At 35.1% G+C, this 18050-nt stretch overlaps 1 protein-coding gene across 4 annotated transcripts; it reads left to right on the top strand.

Annotated features, from left to right (window-relative positions):
- Positions 1-610: 610 nt before the first annotated feature.
- On the top strand, positions 611-13821 carry LOC105038032 (polypyrimidine tract-binding protein homolog 3). 4 transcript variants are annotated; one of them, XM_010913712.4, is made up of 15 exons: positions 611-828; positions 1110-1182; positions 1288-1359; positions 1449-1525; positions 4363-4447; positions 7043-7175; positions 7399-7463; positions 7557-7606; positions 7697-7738; positions 11234-11285; positions 11451-11502; positions 11604-11638; positions 11814-11921; positions 12015-12158; positions 13181-13821. In XM_010913712.4, the coding sequence occupies exons 2-15, from the start codon at positions 1126-1128 to the stop codon at positions 13568-13570; spliced, it is 1362 nt and encodes a 453-aa protein (XP_010912014.1). In that variant the 5' UTR covers positions 611-828; positions 1110-1125; the 3' UTR covers positions 13571-13821. The 4 variants fall into 4 exon arrangements, with proteins under 4 accessions (XP_010912014.1, XP_073106985.1, XP_073106982.1 ...); XM_010913713.4 differs by having other exon boundaries at positions 612-828; positions 11604-11617; XM_073250884.1 differs by lacking the exon at positions 13181-13821 and having other exon boundaries at positions 11604-11617; positions 11814-11887; positions 12015-12157.
- The last annotated feature ends 4229 nt before the right edge of the window (positions 13822-18050 follow it).

The raw sequence follows: 18050 nt of genomic DNA, 5'->3' as shown, positions 1-18050 counted from the left end.
TTTTCCTATCATGGCTCCATTTAGTATAAGCAAGCGATTTCATGTTTATGTTGCAAAATAATGAGAGCCCTTTTCTCTTAAACAGAAAAATTTCCACATGAACCATTTCTACTTCAATCAAATATCTGTCCCACAAAGTCATTCACCTTTTTTTTTTTTTTTGTGTTTTGTAAGAGAAACTCATTCACCCATTTGATCCCATGTCTTCCTTCAACAAAAATCACCATTTCAGGATAAGTAATTTCAAAAAATCTGCACCATTGAGTCATGCCATGGGTCTTGACGCAAGATGAGCGCTGCCCAAGCACGGCAGAAGAGGATTTTTTTGTCAATCAGCACCGAAATGGCCCTAGGGGTACCGAACTACAGTCCGACAGAGATAACTTACGCCGCAGGTCCAAATAACATCCACACAACCACGGCGCTCCTTCAAATATCTGACGTCCATTTTGCCTACGGCGATGTCATCGAACGGCCGCAATTTTCCTATCTGATTCCTGCCACAAGCAACGAATCAAATCTTGGAAAAATTGAGAAAGAATCAAACGTTCGTTGTTCCTCGGAGCACCGTAAGACTTCTAATCGGAGGTCGCGAACTGGATAAAAGATCCAGAGCTAGGGCAAGGGGAGGGGACGCACCGTTGCGCCGTTGGAGCCCGATCTCGTCTTCCGATCCGCCATTTCTAGGGTTCGAAAGAGAGCCGGAGGGGGAGAGAGAGGGGTGGAGAAAAACCCCAGCCAAACCTCATGCTTTTGGATTTTGTTTAGCTAGCTCAGCTTCCAACTCCTCGGAACCCTCGCAGATCCTTGGAGCTTTCGTCTCTCAAGGTGAGCTCTTGCACTTTCCTTCATTCATTAGAGCATCGTTGGTTTTCTCCGTCTTTGTCTTCGATTCGCTCCGGTGCGGTGTTCTAATTCGGGTTTAAGACCGTAGCTTGCGTCTGGTGCAGTAATGGGCCTCTAGGGTTTGTGGTGGTTCCCATTTTTTGCTCTCTTTTGCCGTTTTATTACTTGTTCGATCATTTGGAATTGAATTTACTATTTATAGTTGGTCTTTTGACAAAAGGAGTGAAGAAATTTGTCATTTTTGCTGCTTTTTTTGTTTGCAGAAGAGATCGAGCGAGGATGACGGAGCCCTCCAAAGTCATTCACATTCGTAATGTTGGGCATGAAATATCGGAGGTGCTTTTTTTATTTTTTATTTTTTTGGAATGCATTGTTTCAACGAAAGCATGAAAGCTTTTCTGTTTTCGGTCAGTTTGACATATTTAGTTCTATTTTTTACAGAACGACCTTCTTCAGTTAGTGCAGCCATTTGGCCCTGTCAATAAGCTTGTGATGTTACGGGCTAAAAATCAGGTTTTACACTTTACTGTTTTTCTTTTTGTAATGATTTGTATGGATCGTATTACTCATGGGTTAGCTCTGGTATCTTCCTATTATCTCAGGCTCTTCTCCAGATGCATGATTTGCCTTCTGCTGTTAATGTCCTGCAGTACTACTCAAATGTTCAACCAAGTGTCAGGTATTATTATGTATAATTCCCTCCATTTGTCTCTTTTGCTTACATTGCCCTAAAGGGATGTTACATTATGGTGGGCACCTTTTTTTTTTTTTTTTTTCCTTTATTTATGAGCTTGTAAGACTAATCTAGTATGCATATGATGGTTCAAAGACTGCTTGTGCTGCCGCTGTTCATTTGAGAAGCATAATGTACAATGGACTATTTTTTCTAAGAGGATTCATGTCTAAGATGATCTAGTCTGGAAGTAAAGTTGTTGAGAGGACATAGAATGCACATTTTTATATTTATATTATTTTGAGAAACATGTACAAAAATACCCTAACAGGTACATTTTTGGGCATTAAGATGGAGTAGTTCTACGATAATAACACTCTGAGAATTAAATTGCAGGAACTGGCTAGTGAATTAGAAATTGGTTCTAAAAAAATGATGATATATGGAATGGCTTTGGAAACCAATAAGAATAAATGTGAAATATAGATGAAGTCACTAGGAAACCGCTCCATCAGTTATCACTTATCAGTGGTTCTCTTGTTGTTTCATCAAAATTTAACCATATTTCCATGTTGGTCTGGATCAGATATCTCATGCCATAGTCTTGTTTCCTGGAAAGTGAGTGAGGTCCATCTCTCAACTGGATTTCTTGAGAACTTTTGGTGGGAGACAGGTTGTGTTCCATTGTAAGCTAGTAACTTTGCAAACAAGTCAATTATGAACCAAATATCCTAGGAATTTATGCTACAATGTAGTGAAAGCAATTAGGTTTTTGACTTATAAAAAACTTTAGCAATATTTGAAATAGGTGCAGCATGTGGGTGATCCCTATTCCACACTTTGCAGTTGGTCTTTTAGGATTCCTCTGTTTTCTTGAGGTATGAAGTGTGGACTTCCAAAGTGTATCAAAGATATCTAGGTTAACTCGTGGAGGCAAATCTGGCAGTCATGATTGTTGCATCTATAAAACTGGTTGTCATTGATTAACTGAGCTGGTGAACTTGTTATAGATTCTCTCTTATTAGCAGATTTGGCAAGGGGTACTTAATCTTGACAGAATTTGAAATTGAATTTGAGCCCAGTTGAAGTTTAGATATTTTTGAGTTCTTTAAAATTTGATCATTCCTTGAAAAGATTACTAGGTCTTGTTGAGTTGTGATGAAAATTTGTTTGTTGGATTCTAGATATTGACATGAATGGAATGATATGATTGGTTCCTGCACCAATGGTGCCAAGAATTGGTGATAGTGGATTGCCTTTGACATGGGAACATTGTTAGTACATGTCATGTTCTGTTGATATATGAGCTTCAGTGACGATTGAAGCCTACTGGACCTTGCATGATTCCCTTACATGGGACTAGGTGAGTGTTTGGTGGGTTTTGCTAGAGTATATTGGGAAAGAAAATGGACACTATCAATCATAGAAATAGAGTTTGCTGTATGATCCTTGAAAAGTGGCGTATATATGAGGGACAATTTTAGTATGGTTTGAGCAAAAAGGTAGCCTCTATTAGCTACCTTCATGTTCTAGTTCAAATAGGTCCATTGGAATGCTTGATTCTTGGTGTATGCAATCATGGTTCTTCCATTTCTTTAAAGCAAGCGACTTTTTCCCCCGATAACCCATTGAAATTTGTTGACCACCTCTCTTTGTAGAAGTACATGTAATTGTGTTCATGTTTTGAAAATATATTTATATGTGACAAAATGATTCAATATCTCCTAGAGTACTTACTATTTGCCTATTAGATGGTAAAATCCTGATATTTATTTTTCTGTTTAATATGCATCATTGTTCTTCCTAAAAGGGGAATTCCTTAAAATTGTCTCTGACACAATGATTAGCTTTGGAAACTTCTCTAATCTCACATTGTATAAACCAAGGTTCGCCTAACTGATATGAGGGGTCGTAATGGCTGATGATAGGTTTGGTTCGGTATCCGTACGTGCCACATTGAGCTTAGGTGTACCAGAGACAAAAGATCGGGAGAAGAGGGAGAAACATTAATCCTAACCCTAATTCTAAAAGGAGGAGAACTAGGGGAGAGAGAAGGTCAAGGGGAGAATGAGTGAGGAGGGGGGGGGGGGAGGGAGAGGGAGGGGGAGAGAGAGGCATACTAAGGGAGAGGCATCGGTGTCGATCAAGGATGACAGTGTTGGCATTGATTTAGGGCTTGAGAACCATGCTGGATTATGGGAGAGGGTGTTCATTGACATCGATTGTGGGAGAGACCATCTGAACTGTCGATTGAGGAAGGGGGCATCTGTGTCGACATCTATGGAGAGATCGCCAGGGGAGAGAGAGACAGAGAGAAGAATCGGGAGAGATGGATTTCTCATCCTAGTTATCGGCCAGTCCTATTCGGTGCCCTCGAAAGTGCCTTGTTTGGCATGGTTCGGCAGTCATTTGTATAAACTAAGGAGAACTCTTATGGGTTCTTGTTATCCTCATTTTCAATGCTTAAAATTTCTTTTCGAATGGAATTTTTTAGCTTTCCATCCCTAGCTATTATTATGGTCATCATGTACATAAAATATTATAGGACGATAGCATAGCTTGTGATGTATGTTTGTTTGTAATATCCCATGGCTTGTGTTTGCATGACCTGGTACTATTTGTCTGGTTCTCTTTGATTGCAGACGATTAGAGGCCTGAGCTTTAGGTTAAATGTGGTATCTTAAACTCTCATATGCTAAAAACTGTGCCTTAGATTCAATACTAGTTTTTATTATATATATATATATATTTTTTAGTTCCTTCTTGAAAAGTTTACAAGTATCTGGCTTCGGTTTAATATCAAAAAAAGTTTTCTGACATGGGTTACAATTTTGCAATTTAAGGGGAAGGAATGTTTACATCCAATTTTCTTCGCATCAGGAGTTGACTACAGCAGACCAGAACTCTCAAGGACGAAGGGGTGATCAGGTTTGTAATGGAAGTAGTGAAATATTGTATTTGTACAAGTGTGATTTTATGATTGCGTATTCCAGAAGGTTAAATTTCAAAAGAGGGCATCCTGCTTGTTATCTTGATGTTTATTGATTGTTTGAGACGGTTTGGGTAGTTAATTTGAGGCAATGGGCAACCTTAAGCCCTTTTTGGGATTACTGTTGGTTGTAGAGCTTTTGGAATTTGAAGCTTTTGGAAAGTAAAGCTTCTGCAAAAAGTTGTTTGCTATAATCGCATTTATAAAGCCCTGTGAAACTTTAACATGTGTTTGGTAAGCAAGCTGAGCAAGTGCTTTTGGTATGACAAAATGATAATAGACAACATTGCATAGTATCGTACAATAGAGTATAATACAATGTAATATTATATATTAAAAGATTATTGCATGGTATAATATTATTATAATATAATATGATATGATATTGTAATATAGTGTAATATTATTATAATGTAATGTAACATAATATTGTATACTATAGTATAATAATATAACACAATATGATCTAATATGCTATAATATAATATGGTAATGTATTATTATGTAGTGTAACATCATTATAATGTAACATTATGTGGCATAATATTGTAATATACTGTAATGTAATATTACGTTATTATAATTATAATGTCATGAAATATTATATTGCATAGTATAATAACGTAATATGGTATAATATAATATAATATCATAATGTAATACAATGTAATATGGTATAGTATAATATTATTATGATATAATGTAATATAATATAGTAATATAATGTAATATTATTATGATATATTTTAATAATATAATAATAATATAATATCATATAATATAATGCAGTAATGTATTATTATATTATTACAATAATATAATGTAATATAATAATGCAATAATATAACATAATATATTTATGGTGTAATAATATGACATGATGTATTATATTATATCATACTCATAGTATAATAATATGATATGATGTATTATGAGATCTGTTTGTTGGCATTTTGGTCACTATGAAAATTTCATTAAAGCTAAAATAGCCAAACGCCACTATACCATGATGCATCCAAAAGTGCTTTTGAAGGATTGGAAAGTGCTTTTGAGGCCTTATTGCCTACAGCCTGAGAATTATTGTGCTCTCTCCTACACTCTTCTTGTTATATCTTATATTGAATTTAAGAACCTATCCATTTTGGTATTGTTTGTACATCAATTAGCAAATATAGACTCAGGATTTTCATGGAGCACAAAAATGCTTGCTCAGCAGTTATTCTCCCCACTTCCTTTCAAGTTGAATTTAGTGCAAATTTGATCCTTTTTCAGCAAAATTGTTTAATTCTTGGCTATGGTAATGAATTTACAAAATCGGATTATCTCGCTTCCTACAGAAAAAGTCCACTCTTGAATACATTGGGCCAGTTTTTGTTACTGAAAGTACATTGTAAACAGTAGACTAGGTAGTAATGTCTACAAATTATATTTCAATTTTAAATTGTAAACCATTTTTTGCTGAAAGTAACCTTAGTGCTTCCCACCCAACTTATAAGGAGATTGCTTTATTTCCTCAAAGTGTAATTACATATGCATAGGCAGTTCTCTTTCTTCAAGAACACTGCGTTTCATAAACATGTCTTCCATGTCAAATGTTCCAAACAGGCCTATGCAGTCCTTTACCTATGGAAGGATAGAGCTGGTGTTTGTGATCAGCAATTCATGCTGGATATATTTGGCATTTAGAGGATTATTTGGTTTTTAATGTTGAGAAAGTGTGTAGTTTTAATTATGTAATTTTGGATTTGATTATTAATGCTATTTTGGAAGGTATTATTATTAAATCAACAAATAGCCATGAAACTTAGTAGGATCTTTGGTATTCGTTGCTCTGTTAAGCATTTTGATAATGGCACATTACTTTTTGTGGTTCAGAAAACTGCTAATACAGATGCTATTTAGTGACCTGCTATGGTTCATATGTATTTTAGAATTGTATATTATGGATTCATATCCTGGAAGATCATCAGTGATTCCTGTAGCTAGCAGAAAACCTGGGTTAACAAACTCTAGATAATGTGTGTAAGGTTGAATTATAATGTATTATGAGGAGCATATCCGGCATACTTATTAACTTGGAAAGTGCTTATAGTGCACTTTGTTTGTATGTGTGTTTATGTGCGTGTGTTCTTTGTAAATTCTCAGGCATATCTTGCATTCTTATATTTCATTATTTATATTGTTCTAGGCCAATTGTGAGAGACATGAGCGGGCATTTCATTTGTTGCCAAACTTGTCAATAACGATAATAATGATTTAATCTAGTTACAAGGTTAGTTGCATGAACTGGGAGCAGATATATTTTAGGGAATTTTGTTTGATGACTTTTTAACAATTTATCTGTCGCTCTATATTTATCTTATTTCTTTACCTATTCATTCACCTCTATACAAATTTGTATATAGCTGAAAATTTTAAGCAATTTATTCTCTCTTTCCCCCCTCTCTCCCTCTGGTTTCTTCTTGTTTCAACTATACATTCTTCTCTATTTATTCTTCTCTCTGTCTCTATGATGCTCTGCTATGGTCACTCAGGATTCACAACCCAACCGAATCCTCTTAGTTACAATTCATCACATGCTCTATCCTATAACAGTGGAAGTTCTGCATCAAGTGTTTTCTCCTCATGGATTTGTAGAGAAGATTGTCACATTTCAGAAGTCAGCTGGTCAGTTTCTTCAAGTTTTCTCACTCCTGTTTTAAGTTATTGGTTTTTAATGACTGGTTGGGTGGATTTTGTGCTGTTTTGTGGTTGTATATTTGTTTAAAATATTTTTCTTAGTTTGATTACTCCCTGTAATTACTGATTTGGAGTTCAGGATACCTACTTTTGTCATGTAAGGAAGACTGTTCAGTATATATGTAAAATGTTCCTTTGCCTAATTGTGTAGGTTTTCAAGCCCTTATCCAGTATCAATCACGACAGAGTGCTCTGCAAGCAAGAACTGCTTTGCAAGTATGAAAATTTTATTGTGTTTAAATTTCTGTTTTCGTCTGAGGCCTTTGGACCAGGAACCTGATATGAATGATGGTATGATTACGTCTGTAGGGGCGCAATATATATGATGGTTGCTGTCAGCTAGATATACAGTTTTCCAAGTAAGTTCCTGTTAGATTGGCAGTGTTTTATTTTTATTTTTCCTCATGATATAGGTATTTTACTGGTTTCCTTTTCCTGTTCAAATCCAGTCTCAACGAGTTGCAAGTTAATTACAACAACGAGCGGTCTAGGTATGTTGATAACTGAAATGCAATTTGATGTATTTGATATTAAGAAAAATGTTGTATTTTTACTATTTGATTTCCAATTGGCCAGTTCAAGCAAACTGATTATTGGAGAAGTCTATTGTTAATGATAATCACATTAAAGCCGACCAATTCTGTTTTTGTGGACAAGAAACAAAAATTAAAATGTATGAGAAGATGCAAGCAAATCCTTTTAAATATTTGACAAAGAGTAAAAAGGAACAAAAATTTGTTTTTTTTTTTTTTTTTTTGGGGTCGGGGATAGGATTAGAGGGACACTTTAGTGAAAAATTGTCCACTTGCCTATCACCCCTGAGAACCTATAGGTCATTGAAAGCTTTGCAAAACACAATGCCAAAATTACATTTGCTATTCATTATTCATATTCTGAATTATATGGCATTTAATATTCAGGCTTGCATGCTCGTTCTATGTTCTGCTCTTACATTCAATGTTAGTTGGATTGGCTTAGATGTTAGACTTCTTATTGCCAACAAGGAGAACAGGAACTTGAGCATATTATACTAAATCGACTTGATGGTCCCTAATCTTGTCGTCTACAAAGAGAGCGATGTTTTCATGTTAATGTTGACTTGTTTTTTTGCAATGATAGTAATTGTGAGGTTTCTTTCTGACGTAATTGTATTACATTAAAGGCTTGAATTTGTGGGGATCATTGAATTCTGGAAACAACCGATACTCTTATTCACTTGATACGGGTCAGTTTGAAGGAATTAGGTATTATATTTGTATATTTTTATGTCATTTTATAATCTGCTTCCTATGTTAACCACCTGAATTAGTGCCTTCTTCCTGGGCATATGTTTGTATGAGATTAGGCCCTGTTTGGAAACTAGAAGGCTTATGTGGATGGAAACCTGAGTTCTAGGTTATGTAGTTTAATGCATTTGAGGAGAATTTCCAACCAATTGCATTAAGCACCTTTTTTTTGGAACCAAGAAGGGCTAAACCCCACCCACTATCCTATACGCACCCTGTCCCACGTGGTGCAGAACCTAGGCTCCTGCACACCAAGCCATTGCTCATGGAACTGGGGATTTACTAATTGGGAGTTAAAATGGGGGTGTTGGCACTCACAATCGAACCCTTGACCTCTTGCTTGGAGGATAAAAGGAGATTCCATCTGAACTAAAGTTTGGTGGTCTTGCATTCAGTACCCTACCTTGATAGTAATAGTTAGAAAGCAAGAATGGAAAATAATCCTTCAGCATTTCATGCTAACATAATCTATGATATCGTAGAAAACATGCTATTGACTTTAATCCTCTCATCTCGTTGGGTTTCTTTAACAAGTTCTATACACCACCTCTGCTGCAGAAGTAAACCAATAATCACTAACTGATGCCTAATAATCCAAATGCAACATTAAAAACTTAGGCTAGTCAACTCCTTATGGTCAAAATAAAACCTAATTTGCTGTCCTTTCAAACACTAAAGTTCATCAATGCCTCAAACTACTTAGGCTTAGCCATATGCTTACATTTCCATCAGATAACCTGGTTTTTCCATCTTGCTCATTTCTTTGTCCACCTATGTCTGCATACGAAATTCTTTTGCATTCATTTTGTCTGTTATATTCCACAATGACAAGCCATTTTTTTCCTAATTGAGAAGATAGCTCTAACATTGTGTTATTCAGCTCCATCCAATGCTAACACCCATCCCATTTGGACTGGGTGTGAGCAAGAATCCTGCAGAGTTAGCAGTCAGTCTTGGATGGAGCTGTGAAAAAAGTGCCCAGTTTGAGACCTAGAGTAGGGCAATTTTTCCCTGCTCAAGGACAATGCATTAGAATGTTTCTTGGAAAGGCCATTGCTTACATTATGGCAAATAAATTAATGGTGGGTTGGCATGAAATTTTCCAGATAAAAAGGAAAGCTTCAAAACTTGATATGCAATCTAAATCTTTATCAATATGAAACTCAAAGTTCTTATCAAATAAAAACTTAAAATAGTCATATTAAAGAAAATATGAATTAAAGAGGATCTGTACTCCAAATCCAATGAGATCTCTGAAATTTCATATTTCTTTTGTATTGTTAGTATATTTTGCATCTTCTTTCTTCCTTTCCTTTATCCATTACGGGATAACTAGTTGGATGCTTTTTTTTGTCAGAATAATTAAATTCTTTTTTGTTTCAAGAATAGGTGTTTCAATATTTGATATGATAATGGTAAAGAATAACCAATCCGTATCTAATTTTACCATTATTGCAGAACAATGAGCATAAAGTGGTCAAGATTTAAATTGTAGCTACATCCACAAGTTTATGGGACTTGAATGGATTATCAAGAGCTTGATATATTTTTATTAAATTATACATTTGAAATATTTTTATTAATTATCAATATGTCATAGTTAGCATGGGTCAAATACTAGACATTACAACAATTTTGGAAAACTTTTATCATGTTAAGAATACACAAAAATCTATAAATTTTAATTGTTATATATGCATTATGACCACTCTAATGCTATTATATTTCCATGATGATTACCATTATTCGATAGGGTTTTAAGCATTCGAGGGTTTGAACATGAATTGTATTTTGAAAGTAAATTTTCCAAGAAACCATTATTTTGTTGTTACATCTCGAAATTGTCACAAACATATTAAAAATTTATTGTTAAATCTAAAATATTTTTTTAATAATAATTCATCACATGAAATTATGACAGTTTATAATGATTTTAGATCATTTCCATTATGTAGCGATAGCAATATTGTTATCATTATGTGGTCTCATTGTTTTTCCATTTCTTGTAGCCCTCGCACTCCTGAGCTGCCCCTTTTCAAGAAAAGGAAAAAAGAAACTGCCATCCTGCTGTGCCCTTGTACAAAATCAAGTTGGTGATTGTCGTTGAAAGAAAGTAGCAGTGCCCTTAATTGACCAAATGATCTTATTACACCTCGCCATATTTAACACTTCCACTTCTTCAATCAAGTTACAACTGTTCCCCTTATGCCTTCGTGTAAGCTGGAGGCTTAAATGTGTGATATTGACTAATGATCCCATGATCATCTATTTGAATTTCATTTGAAAACCTCTGACTAAATTCAGTGAAAAACCAAACATCCACTTAAATTAGAGTGGGGGGGAATTTATATTGAGCGACATTCTTTAAATGTTTTTTTCAAAGCAAGAGGGCATCATTACATGTTTGAGCGGTTGGTATTGAAGTTGACCCTCCTGTGAATTTTCAATGCAGCTAACTGAGACTTTTCTGTTCTGGTAAACTTTTTTACAGAGAAACTCCATTGCCAGGGTTTCTTTTGAGGTTGTCAAATTTTAGTGTTGGTGTGATTAATAACTATATTACATAAGGGACAATAAATTATTGTATCTGGGTCTTTCTTTTTGTTCATTTGTCTGCTTCTCTTTTTATTCCACATCCTTTTCGTTTATCGTAATTCAGTTTTTGCTATTTTGCTGAATGTGCCCATTGTCTTTGTTCAGAGATTTCACAAATCCATCATTGCCTACCGAACAGAGAGGAAGATCATCACAGGTGAGTTGCAATTTCATTGTCTTTGTTTATGCTTATTCAGCTACCATAAGCATCCGGCTCTACTTATCAAATGCCAGATATGTACCTTTTTCCGAAGCTTATTTTTTTTTCTCTTAATACTTTGTGTTGTTTATTGTCTTATTTCTTTGTTTTGTTTTGTGACAGTCTGGATATGGTGATGCTGGGGGTCTGTACGCACTCCAACCTGGGGCAAGAGGTGCCTCTTCTAAACTTCTCTCTCACTGAAGTTTTTATGCATCATCTATTTGCTTATAGGTTCTCTTTTTTTTTTTTGTTTTTTTTTTTTTTAAATTTCAGTTGCATTTGCACAGGTGAGCATTTCTCAGCCAACTGTGAGTTGTTAACATGTTCTTTTTTTTTTTTTTTTTTTTTTTTGTGATGCTGTTTTCTTAATTTCACATATTGTTAATTTGAGTAATGTGCGTCTTCATTTACATTTTTTCTGATACCTCCAAAAAAACTTATCACAATCGTATTTGCATGCACTGCTATAATTGTTTTTATTAGATGGGCAATGCTGCGGCAATTGCAGCTGCATTTGGTGGTGGTTTGCCTCCTGGAATAAGTGGTACTAATGACAGGTGCACAATCTTAGTCACTAATTTGAATCCTGATGTAAGCCCAGCCCTCCCCATTCTATGGATTTTCTCCTTGTTTATCTAGCTCGCAGAAGGCTGCTTAATCCTTTAATTTGTATTTTTACTGCAGAAAATTGATGAGGACAAGCTTTTTAATTTGTTTTCAATATATGGCAACATCATAAGAATCAAGCTACTGCGTAATAAACCAGATCATGCACTTGTTCAAATGGGGGATGGATTTCAGGCTGAATTGGCTGTACATTTCTTGAAGGTTTGGTTGCTCTTGCCATTTCGTTAACTTTATTAGCATTAATTGTCAAATCACTATTTGATCTCTGAGATATGGATGATGTTGGTTAATAAATTAGTCGCAAGAATGTTAATTTTTGTTCAGTAGAATTTCACAAAGTCATTAGGTCTCAGAAAACACTTGCTGGTTTCCTAACTATTATGTTTTGACACGATTGGTGAACCTGTATGGCAAATGAGTCTTTTTAAGGAATTAAGAATGAAAAAAATGACAGGGGGCAACTATAGACAGATGAAAGTGAGATTCTCGGCAATAGTTTTTTTTTCCTATAACTTGCTGGCTTGAATAACCTAGTATTAATATTTCATAACAAGTTGGATTTTTATTTACCTACTATCTTACCATACTTTAAAAAACCTTGTTGATTTATCCACAAAATCAAAGGCCTTTTAGTTCCTGGTGTGACTGTCTGATGTCATGCTTCTTTTTGCTGTGGCCTGAATATCCTTTGTTCATCAATTTTCCAACTTTTCTACTTGCACTATCAATTAAAGTATTCTTGTCAGGAGTCTGTCTCTTTTTGTCAGCACCTTGAACATTGTTTCGGTATTCATCTGTATCCCGTACTGTATGCCTGCAGTCCCTGTTGAAATAGACAAAGCAAGCCACTACATTACTTTTTTCCTTGTGCATGCCACGTGCCACTGAAAGAGTGCGTATGTTGGCGATGTAAAAGAAATGATCATCTGACACCTTTTGGCTCCTACCCAATGCTGTCGCATTTGCTTCTTTGTGCCTGCGGACATCCTGAAGCATTCTGAGCTTCTCCCATTGGTGCAAGTGGTTCACATAATGTGTGTGACTGTGAATATAATAAATTCCTTTCCCTCTCTCTCATCATAATTTTGAAAGTTGGGTGGCTGGTCTAACACATGCATATAGCTTACCTGCTTGTTTCTGGCTTGATCTGGTCTGCATTATTTTGAATGAGAAGTACCTTGCATCATCCTGTTTGATTTCATTTTTTCCCCCTATTATGGCAGGGTGCAATTTTGTTTGGGAAGAGGATGGAGGTGAATTTCTCTAAGTATCCGAACATCACGCCTTCCCCCGACACCCATGAGTATGCTGGGTCCAGCCTTAACCGCTTCAACAACAATGCAGTTAAAAATTACCGATATTGTTGTGCCCCAACCAAAATGATCCATGTTTCAGCTCTTCCTCAAGACATCGCAGAGGATGAAATTGTAACTCACCTGGAGGAGCATGGCACAATTGTGAACAGCAAAATTTTTGAGGTCAATGGGAAGAAGCAGGCCCTGGTTCTGTTTGAGAATGAGGAACAGGCTACCGAGGCTCTTGTATGTAAGCATGCAAGCACCATTGACCGGTCAGTCATTCGGATTTCCTTCTCCCAGCTCCAGAGTATTTAAACCTTGGAGATATATGGGAGAAAATGGTGGGTGTGAACTTTTTTTCTCTTGTTCTTGGTATTAGCAAACATTGATTGTCATCGGAAGATGGCTGTGGCACATTTTTGAATTTGTATTTTATGTTAGGTTTTTATGACAATTCAGAATGACCATGTGTTCTATTGGTATGTATTTCTTCGATCCTAGGCATCTTTGACAGTATGAGTGGTGTCAACTTCGCTTAATTAAGAGGCTTCTTTTTTTCATGGTTATTTTGGTGCAGTGGGCTTCATATGTAGTAATGGCAAGTGTTCTTTTTATCATAGCTTGCTTGTCCACCTTTTTTTTTTTTGCTGGATGGCTAAGCATGTCATGATTATTACCTCAAAACTTACCATTTTCCAAGTGGATTACGGGGATTGCTTTGGAGAATCACAAGCAAAGGCTCAACTTTTCAAGTTCTTAACTCCATTTTTGTTTTTGGTTCTTTGTAAAGCTCATTTGTGAAGTGACCTTGAAAACTACTTGTAAAGTCTAAGCGTTGATGAACACCTAGATGTTGGTGTTTCTAGTATATCGGTGGCAGAAAGCTGTGGGATGAGTGACTTAAAAAATTATTGGTCTTTACAATCATTCAGGATAGTGGATATTCAAAATTGTTACTCCAACTTTCGGAATATGTGAGGGCAGAAATTTCAAAATGTTAATAGAAAATAAAACTGTTAATAGAAAATAAAACCAGCATGAGTGACTTAAAAATGCTAGCAAAAGCCAGGTGTGTGTGTGTGTGTGTTCAATTTTATTTTTATTTTTAATAATAATTCTAAGTAGAAGAGTGCAAAATAGTTTAGAAAGAATTCAAGCTGTTCAGCCTGATGTCTGGGTTGTTGCTCTGCTGCTCTGGTTTATTTTTGCCGCAAGTATTGCTTTCTATTTTTCATGAATAGAATAAACCGCGGGGCAAGGAGCGGGCCTGAATACAATTTTTATAGGTTATGTCTGGAGGTCATTATTTTTTTAAATAAGAAGGGACGCATAAATTTGAATAACTGGGCCTAAATGCAAAGTTTCACGATGTATTAGGGGTTTTGTTAAGGTTATTGCACAATCTAGTCTTGTACATTAGGCTATATAAAAATGAGAGGATTTGTCACGTAAGCAGACAGCAAAATGGAGGGTATGTATACCATTTTTGAGGTTTAGGAATGTTATGAAATCTAAAATGAGACCAGGTTAAGCCTTCTCTTTACGGGATTTGTGACAGCTTCGCTCTAAAAATATTCTGGATACTTATGAATATAGATCCAGCAATCTACGAATCTTATAAGATTTTGAGCCAATCATCAAAACATACAAAATTCCATGATTTTAGATATACTATCAACATACATAATTAAGTAAATTGTATTTTTAATAATCAATTATGATTAGATTTTATTATCATGAGACCAAAGCCACCTTGCCATAGAGACCGTTGAGGAGCTTTTCCACAGGGTTGACCTTAATATAAAATTTAGGGGTTTTTAGGGCACGGTACAATTATGGCATGCATCTTAATTTTTAATCTCCGTTAACTAATTCTATAGTTTCTGATCTACAGTGAAAGGCCATTTTAATTCCTACTCCCTAGAGGATAATTTTGCCCTTCATTAATATTGAATCCCTAAATCTTGTCGAATTGTCCCTGCCCCACCACGCCCTATTCAGATTTGGGGCTGCAAAAAAAAAAAAAAAAAAGAGTAATATCATCTATGCATAAATACTCCAAGCAAATGGTATTTTAATAGTTGGAAGAGAAAATTTTCTTTTTATTTAAATTTAAATCTTGTAATTTAACTAATCTATTTTCATCCTCATACATCTAAACAACATTCTCCCTCCATGACTATCTCTATCTTAAAAATTGCTCAACCTCTTGATAATTCTTATTCTCTCTCTCTCTCCCCATTATCCAAGCTCTTCAAACCTCTCCCTTCTTCTCTAAATGACCCTAACGACAGCTACGCTGCTATTTTTACTTTGTCTCGTGCCCTATTACTCATACAATCCTTCTCCAATATTTTGTTTTGTAGACTTGTTATATATATATATAAACAACATTTGAACAACTTCTTTTGGCAGCTAAGATGTAAGTGATCTTCAGAACCAAATTGAATTCACCCAGTGTGGCACTATGGTAATGTCACTACAAATTGTTGCTAGTGCCCCCTACTAGAAAAAGAAAATCCAAGATCTCTCTGTTCTAATTAAAATAACAACGATAAGTAGTGTCTCGATCTCAGTATCAGAATAACCTCTAATTATCAATAGATATTTAATGCAGAAATATCATACACTGCAACAAATGACAGAAGGCTATATGGACGAGAACTTGTAAAAGTTCATCGCCTAATCTTCTTTCCTTTTCAGATAAGAAAACTTATCTCGTCGAGGTTACAATTTGGTGCATTGTAAATTGACAACAGTAAATCAAACACTAGCTATTTCACTCCTATGATATAAATGAGTAAATTCTGGTTCTCTAATAATAACTCTCTTTTTTCTAGCATAGCACTCATTTGAGCATCTAAACTAGCGAACACACTACATTAAACACATTGCCACATGAAATGATCTTTGCAAGCGATTGACAACCGCTTCTAAGCAAAAGACCATGCAAAATCAGCATGTAGAATCCTATCACTATGATCTGAGCATGCATACATGGTTTCCATTTGCTATAAATGAAAAAAGAATGAAGAAAAAAATTGTTGCTGTCAAGGGCTCGTTGCTCGATGGATCAGATTCTGCTTCTGCATATATGAGATTTTATCCACTTTGACCTTTGGCTGCTATGGTACAGGACCTCACTATTTTGTCCTTCAAAAGATATATCTTAGAAGGGAGAGAAGGTCGCATCTATATAAATCAGAGTCCTCCTTGACTTATAACCAATATAAGACTAATGATGTCCTTCCTTCTATACCGCAACAGAAATCAATGTCAAAAACTTTCGCAAAAAGTAGTGCCACAAACTAGTCTAATACCTTCTGTTGAATTCTCCGAGCTCAAATTCTTTATGACACATATCCAACTTGCTACCAGCCAACCACCAGTAGGAATGTTGGATAGTTTGTAATATTGTGTAGGTGAATAATTCCACATTGAAAATTTATAAAACTTTTTAGTGTTTATATAAGGAGACCCACTTCACTTTATAAAATTATCTATAGAACACATGAAAACGCGACTTTCCATATATCAGGGATAGTTATCTTTGATTATTTTATAGAGGCTTATTGTATCCTGGGAAGAGAATTGTTTGCCAATCCTATTTTATGCAGGCAATAAACTCTTCAAGAAAAATGTATATACATGTTTCAAGCTTTGATCATTCTTTTATATCGATTTCTAACGATCTTAAAGAGTTTATTGTGATGGCTACTAAGATAAGTTCCATTTTTCAAATTATGAAGCAAATCTCATCAAACTTGATCGTTTTGATGGAACAAACTTCACTCACTGGATGGACAAAATGGTGTTCTTACTGACAGCATTGAAGATCTACATGTTCTTGATCCAAATCTGCCTCCACTGTCAGACTCTAAGCCAGATGATTCAAAACAGATTAAGGCATAAAACAAGAAATGTGAAGAGGATGAACTAATGTGCCGTGGTCACATTCTGAACACTCTGGCAGATCATCTGTATGATCTCTACTCTTTAAAAGAAATTTGGATTGCTCTAAAAACTAAATATAAAAATAAAAAATGAGGTACTGATAAATTTCTAGCATTATAGTATTTCGAACTTAAAATTATTGATAACATGTCAATCATGGATCAAATCCATGAACTGTAAGTTTTGATATCCAAACTGACTGATCCTGATGTTAAAATCCCTAATACACTTCAAATAGACGCAATTCTCTCTAAATTTTTTTCTTTATAAAATAATTATAGAAAGAAAATTCTGCATTCTACAGAATCTCTCACTTTAGAATAATTTCAGACTTCTCTACAAATTGAGTCAGAAACTCGTGCATGTGATGTATAATTTTATACTGATGTTAGTTCTAAACTGAATTATATTAGTCAGAACAAACCAAGTGGTTATAAAAAATTACAAAACTATTTGAAAGCCCAGAATGATAGTTTCAAGAAGACTAACAAAAGGAAGAATCTGTCATCTTTTCATTGTGGGAAAAGGGGACATTTAATTCATGAATGTAGAAAATTGAAGAAAGGGAGGGTTCTGAGAATACAAATAAGGCAAATCTAGTGGAAGAGAAAGTGATTGAACTTGTTGCAATGATATCTGATCTGCATATTGAGATAGTAACTAAATTAAACATAGTTGCTGTAATCAAAGGCCATGACTGATGGCTTGATTTTGATGTAATAATTCGTGTCTGCAATAATAGACAACAGTTCAAATCTTATATGAAACTTAAAGAATCAGAAAAAGTTCAGATAGGAAATCATGTTACTGCCAAGATGCAAGGAAAAGGAACAGTTTAATC

Source organism: Elaeis guineensis, chromosome 1, assembly GCF_000442705.2.
Source record: "Elaeis guineensis isolate ETL-2024a chromosome 1, EG11, whole genome shotgun sequence".
NCBI lineage: Eukaryota > Viridiplantae > Streptophyta > Magnoliopsida > Arecales > Arecaceae > Elaeis > Elaeis guineensis.
This window is presented reverse-complemented; position numbering and strand designations above follow the sequence as displayed.

Excerpts from the sequence above, each read along its gene's own strand:
- LOC105038032 (XM_010913712.4), top strand. The coding sequence starts at position 1,126 with ATGACGGAGCCCTCCAAAGTCATTCACATTCGTAATGTTGGGCATGAA. Across the intron at positions 7,607-7,696 it reads CTAGATATACAGTTTTCCAA|TCTCAACGAGTTGCAAGTTA; the intron begins GTAAGTTCCTGT and ends GTTCAAATCCAG. Across the intron at positions 7,739-11,233 it reads TACAACAACGAGCGGTCTAG|AGATTTCACAAATCCATCAT; the intron begins GTATGTTGATAA and ends GTCTTTGTTCAG.